At 61.0% G+C, this 5510-nt stretch overlaps 1 protein-coding gene across 1 annotated transcript; it reads left to right on the forward strand.

The window, feature by feature from the left end:
• Positions 1-1531: 1531 nt before the first annotated feature.
• ZIC3 (Zic family member 3) lies at positions 1532-5069 on the forward strand. Its single transcript, XM_013103570.5, has 3 exons — positions 1532-2643; positions 3248-3411; positions 3949-5069. The coding sequence occupies exons 1-3, from the start codon at positions 1596-1598 to the stop codon at positions 4129-4131; spliced, it is 1395 nt and encodes a 464-aa protein (XP_012959024.3). The 5' UTR covers positions 1532-1595; the 3' UTR covers positions 4132-5069.
• The last annotated feature ends 441 nt before the right edge of the window (positions 5070-5510 follow it).

Here is a 5510-nt window from a genome sequence, read left to right on the forward strand (position 1 = left end):
AATGCGTCTCTGAACTTGATCAGATTTTACGTTTCCTGCAGAGAGCCGGCGGCGAGCCTGTGAGACCTGCCCAATAGACAGACTTGGGGGCTCAGCAAATCTCAGGATATTACAATTACAGCCATCTTTCTTTCTGCCTTTTATTTCCACTCTTGCTCCCCATAGTTCTTTGCAAATGCTTTCCAGAACAGAAAATGAGTGGATTTATAGCGCTGTCTGCAACTGATAATTGTTCCAAGGCTGAACGTTGCCTTTGCAAAAATAAAATTAACAAGAAAAAAAAAAAAGAAAAAAAAAAGAAAGAGAGAGAAAGAAAGAAAGAAAGAGAAAGACGAAAAAAGAGAGAGAGAGAGAGAGAGAGAAAGACGAAAAAAATAAAGAAAGAAAAAAAGAACGATCAAACAAACGAGTGTACAAAAAATAGAGCACGGGAACCGCCACGCCGGGCGCTGCTCGGCCGTGCTCCGCGGCCCGGCGGGGAGGGCAGGGAGCGAGCAGGGACCCCTCGGTGCTCGGCGCTGCCCCTGTCCCCTGTAGGGAGCGGGCCGGGGGGCGCGGGGGGACTCGGGCCGGCGAAGTTGGCCCCGTGGGGCTGGCGGGGCAGGAGCGGGCTGTCCACGCTCGGCTCGGGTTCATGCAGGCGAAAAGCTGCTAATTAAAAAAACGAACTGCGCCTCGCCGCTGCGAGCTCAGGCGGGCTTGGGGTTTAGTTTTGAAGCGGCGCGGCGGCTTCGTGCCGGCTTTCCGCCTGCCCCCTCCCCGGGCGAGGCGCCCGGGGGCCTTCCCCCCGCGGCGTGGGGCGGCGAGCAGCGGGCCGGGCAGGGGGCAGCGCGCACCGGGACGGCACGGCGGGGGGACGGGGAACCCGCGGGGCTCGGCGCGCTTGTCCGTGGGACCGGGGCTGCCCCGGGGGGCTGCGTCCGCCCCGTCCAGTGCGCCCGATCCCGTGCGCCCCGTCCCGTGCATCCCGTGCCGTGCGCCCCGTCCCATCTCGTCCCGTCCCGTGCGCCCCGTCCCGCCGCCCCCCCCCCCCGTTTTACCTGCGAGCCGCGCACGCCCAATCCCCGTCCCCGACGGCTGCGGGGCGCGTGCCAATCAAACGGGGAGCAGCCAATGGCGGCCCGGGCGGCGGGTCAGCTGACGCGGCGGCCGGCGGCTCCCCATTGGCGCGGCGCGGCCTGGCCCCGGCGTTGGTTTATGTGCGAGGCGCGGGCGGGCGCCCCGTCAGTGCCCGACGGCGCCGAGCGGGAGCGGGGCCGCGCTGCGCCCTCGCCCTCGCCCTGCTGCGCTGCGCCGCCCGGCCCGGCCCGGCGCGGGGGCGGGCGCCTCGGGGGGCGGGTGGTGGTGGGCTCGGGGGCTTGGGATTGTTTTTTTTTTTTAACCTTTTTTTAAAATTTTTTTTTCTTTTTTTTTTTTTTTTTTCCTTCCCCGGACGGGGGGTACTCGCTCGCCCGCCCGCGGCGGGGGGTGGGGGCGGGGGCGCGTTTTGGGGTGGTTTTGCACTTTTTCGGGGGCGGGAGGGAAGGAAGGAAGGAGGGGAGGGGGGAGGTAAGGAGGAGGGGGCAGGCTGCCGCCGCGCCGCCGGCCCCGCGCCCATGACGATGCTGCTGGACGGAGGGCCGCAGTTCCCGGCGCTGGGGGTGGGCGGCTTCGCGGCGCCCCGCCACCACGAGATGCCGGGTCGCGACGCCGCCGCCGCCGGCATGGGGCTGGGCCCCTTCGGGGACTCCTCGCACGCCGCCGCCGCCGCCTTCAAGCTGAACGCGGCCCCGCACGACCTCGCCGCCGGGCAGAGCTCGGCGTTCACGCCGCAAGCGCCCGGCTACGCCAGCGCGTTGGGCCACCACCACCACCACCACCACCACCACGCCGGCCAGGTGCCCTCCTACGGCGGGGCCGCCGCCTTCAACTCCCCCCGCGACTTTCTCTTCCGCAACCGCGGCTCCGGCATCGCGGACGCCGCCTCCGGCACGGCGCAGCACGGGCTCTTCGGCGGCTCGCCCGGCGGCTTGCACGGCCCCGGCGGCATCCCGGACACCCCGGGCTACCTGCTCTTCCCGGGGCTCCACGAGCAGAGCCCGAGCCACACGTCCCCCACCGGGCACGTAGACAACGGGCAGATGCACCTGGGGCTGCGCGGGGACCTCTTCGGGCGGCCGGACCCCTACCGGGCCGTCTCCAGCCCCCGCACGGACCCTTACGGCGGCGCCCAGTTCCACAACTACAACCACATGAACGTGAATATGGGCATGAACGTGGCGGCCCACCACCATCACCACCACCACGGCCCCGGGGCTTTCTTTCGGTACATGCGGCAGCCCATCAAGCAAGAGCTGTCCTGCAAGTGGCTCGACGAGAGCCAGCTCAGCCGGCCCAAGAAGAGCTGCGACAGGACTTTCAGCACCATGCACGAGCTGGTCACCCACGTCACCATGGAGCACGTCGGGGGCCCCGAGCAGAACAACCACATCTGCTACTGGGACGAGTGCCCGCGGGAGGGCAAGTCCTTCAAGGCGAAATACAAACTGGTCAACCACATTCGGGTGCACACGGGGGAGAAGCCCTTCCCCTGCCCCTTCCCGGGCTGCGGGAAGATCTTTGCCCGCTCCGAGAACCTCAAGATCCACAAGCGGACACACACAGGTAAGGCCCCCGGGGCTCCGTGGCTGGGTGCGTGCCGCCGCCGCCGGCCCCCTGCGCACCCCCGCGGAGGCACCCGTACGAGTGCTAATGAAATCTCGTTTTCGGGGACTTCCGCTCCTTTTCTTCTCCTCGCTATTTTATTTTTAGGCCCTATTGGCGTCTCTCCCAATTAAATCAGCGATACTTTTGTCAAAGTATTTTTATTTGTAGCTCCGTCCTCCGTTCAGCCCTCTGCACGGCCGGCGGGAAGAGGGGGGGAAGGCAGGAAGCAAGCGCTTTTCGGCTCGCATCCTTGAGTACGTCCCATAAAACTGTCCGAGCCGCTGAACTGCTCACGGGTCTTCTCCCTCCTCGGGTTCACCGAGCGCTGTCCCCGCCAGAGCACGGTGCGGGGCCGGTGGGAGGCAAATTCAAAGTAACAAAGGCTGACCCGAATTTACTCGGCACAAAACAAACCCCGCCGTCCCTCCTCCCCTTCATCATTTTTTTGGGGTCCTCGTGCATCCCCAAGGTGGGGACTGAGCGGGGCAGAGGCCATCCTGGCAGGAGGCAGGTGGGGACGTGGAGGGGAATGGCCCTCCTTCACCCTCTCTGAATTTCGCAGGTGAGAAGCCTTTCAAGTGCGAGTTTGAGGGCTGCGACAGGCGCTTCGCCAACAGCAGCGACAGGAAGAAACACATGCACGTCCACACCTCGGACAAGCCCTACATCTGCAAGGTGTGCGACAAATCCTACACCCACCCCAGCTCACTTAGGAAACACATGAAGGTAATCACTCCTGCGCCCCAGCTCTTTACTCCCTGAGCACGGACGCTTGGTCGCTGGCGTGCTCGGGGCCCGTTTTACCGCGGCTGAACAGGGCAGAGCTGCACAGCGCCCGCCGCAGTGCTCCCGGCATGGCCTGAGTGGTCCCTGGTGCCTGGGCCACGGCTGGAGCACAGCCCGGGGAAATGGCGTAGTTTCTTTTTGCACTGCCGCTGGTGCAAGTGCTAACCGGTTTCCAGAGCATGGCTCTGCTCCAGAGTGCTGTGCAAATGCAGCCCAGTGCACCGGGATGCTGCAGCCCCGCACACCGGGATGCTGCAGCTCCCTGTAACGCAGGGAAGTGGCCGGGAGCTACGGCAGGCATTGCACCGAGCTGCCGGTGCTCCGGGTGACCGGCAGTACGTGCACCGCCTGCTTGCCAGGCGGGGACCAAGCTGGTGACCCCTGGTATCCCTCCTGCGTGGGGCAGCATCCTGACCTGGCTCAGCGGGGTGGCGGGGGGGCCCTGGGCTCGTTCCTATCTCTGCCTCTTGGTTTTAGGTGCACGAATCCCAGGGGTCGGACTCTTCCCCTGCAGCCAGTTCGGGGTACGAGTCCTCCACCCCCCCGGCGGTGGGCTCAGCCGGAGGCAAGGACTCCACTAAAACGCCACCGGCCGCCCTTCAGAGTAACCCCGGCCACAACCCTGGACTACCCCCCAATTTTAACGAGTGGTATGTGTGAAGGCAGCAGCTGCCCAGCCAGAGACTGGACCAAATGTGTTGGGAACAAGGAAAAAAGGACATGCCAAGCCAACTGCAGCTTACTCCCACGGAAATGGAGTTTCCACACCGACGACCGCATAGGGCTACACCTAGTTAACTGCCAGGATCCGGAGGGGGGTCTTTTATTATTATATTATAATTATTACTATTTTTTGCAAGCCGAGACGCTGGACTAGCCATGTCCTTTTCTCAGGATTGGATTTCTTTTTTTGTTGTTGTCATTTTTTTGCAATCGCAGTCGTTTCTTTGTTGTTTGTTTTTTTTTTTTTTGTTTTGTTTTGTTTTCGTTTTCATTTTTTGTTTGTTTTGTTTGGGCTTTTTTTTTCCTTCCCTGTCCCAGTACCTCTTCCTCCGATTCCTCACTTTTTATTTTTAATTTGTTTTGTTTTTCCTTCTTTCGGTGGGATGTTGACATGAGGATGAAAATTCTCCTTCGCCTTAGTGGTGATTGTTTAAACTTACAGTCTTAAACCGTGCCAAAGTCCTGTTATGTCTTGAACTTTCCTCTCTAGCTCTCCTGCTGCTTCTTTCTCTGCTCTCCTCCTCTTTCTCCTTCTCTCTCTCTCCAAGCATTACACTTGTGAATGTATTCTCGTCTGATGGGGTCGGTCAGTATTTTTCAGGATGAGGATGTGGTGTTTATTCTACCCAGATTGTGATGTTTAGTATAACAGTTGCCTTTTTGTAATAACTTTTTTTTTGTAAATACATATCCATGATGCCATATTTATCGTTCGTAATTTAATTATTGATACAAAGTGCCGGGAACTGAACAATATTTATGGGGAAGAAAAAATTGTTTTCTAACAAAAAAAATACAAACAAAAAAAAAATCAACTCTGTACAGCTTTTGGTTATAACTGCTTTAGCATTAAAAGTTTATTGTTTTGGAAAGAGCCCCCGCGAGCCGTTTTTAACCTCCTCCGTCCTCCCCGTTTCGGGGGTCGGGGGCAGCCGCGGGTGCCGCCGCGGTCCCGGCTCGCTGCCGCCGGGGCCGAGCCGTTGTTTTCGGGCCGGCGCTGCGGGAAAAAGCCTCCAGCTCCTCGCCGCTGCTTCTGCTGCTGCCCCTTTGTCCCCGCCCTCCGCTGCCGAACGGCTTCGCATCCCCGCGACCTTCCCGAGCGGACGGAGCCCGGAGCCCGAGTCGCGGCGTCGCCGAGGGAGAGGAGCACCGGGGGCAGCGGGGCGCCTCGACGGGGTGGCCCCGACGGTGAGTACCGGGCCGGGGCTGCCGGCAGGGTTGCAGGGGCCGGGAGTCGGCACCGGGCTGCTTCCCGGAGGGGACATGGGTGATTTCGTGGTGTGCTGGACTTTATCGTCTGGTTTTGTTGTGTGTTG

Source organism: Anas platyrhynchos, chromosome 10 (assembly GCF_047663525.1).
Source record: "Anas platyrhynchos isolate ZD024472 breed Pekin duck chromosome 10, IASCAAS_PekinDuck_T2T, whole genome shotgun sequence".
In the NCBI taxonomy this organism is placed as follows: domain Eukaryota; kingdom Metazoa; phylum Chordata; class Aves; order Anseriformes; family Anatidae; genus Anas; species Anas platyrhynchos.

Excerpts from the sequence above, each read along its gene's own strand:
- ZIC3 (XM_013103570.5), top strand. The coding sequence starts at position 1,596 with ATGACGATGCTGCTGGACGGAGGGCCGCAGTTCCCGGCGCTGGGGGTG. Across the intron at positions 2,644-3,247 it reads CCACAAGCGGACACACACAG|GTGAGAAGCCTTTCAAGTGC; the intron begins GTAAGGCCCCCG and ends TGAATTTCGCAG. Across the intron at positions 3,412-3,948 it reads CACTTAGGAAACACATGAAG|GTGCACGAATCCCAGGGGTC; the intron begins GTAATCACTCCT and ends TCTTGGTTTTAG.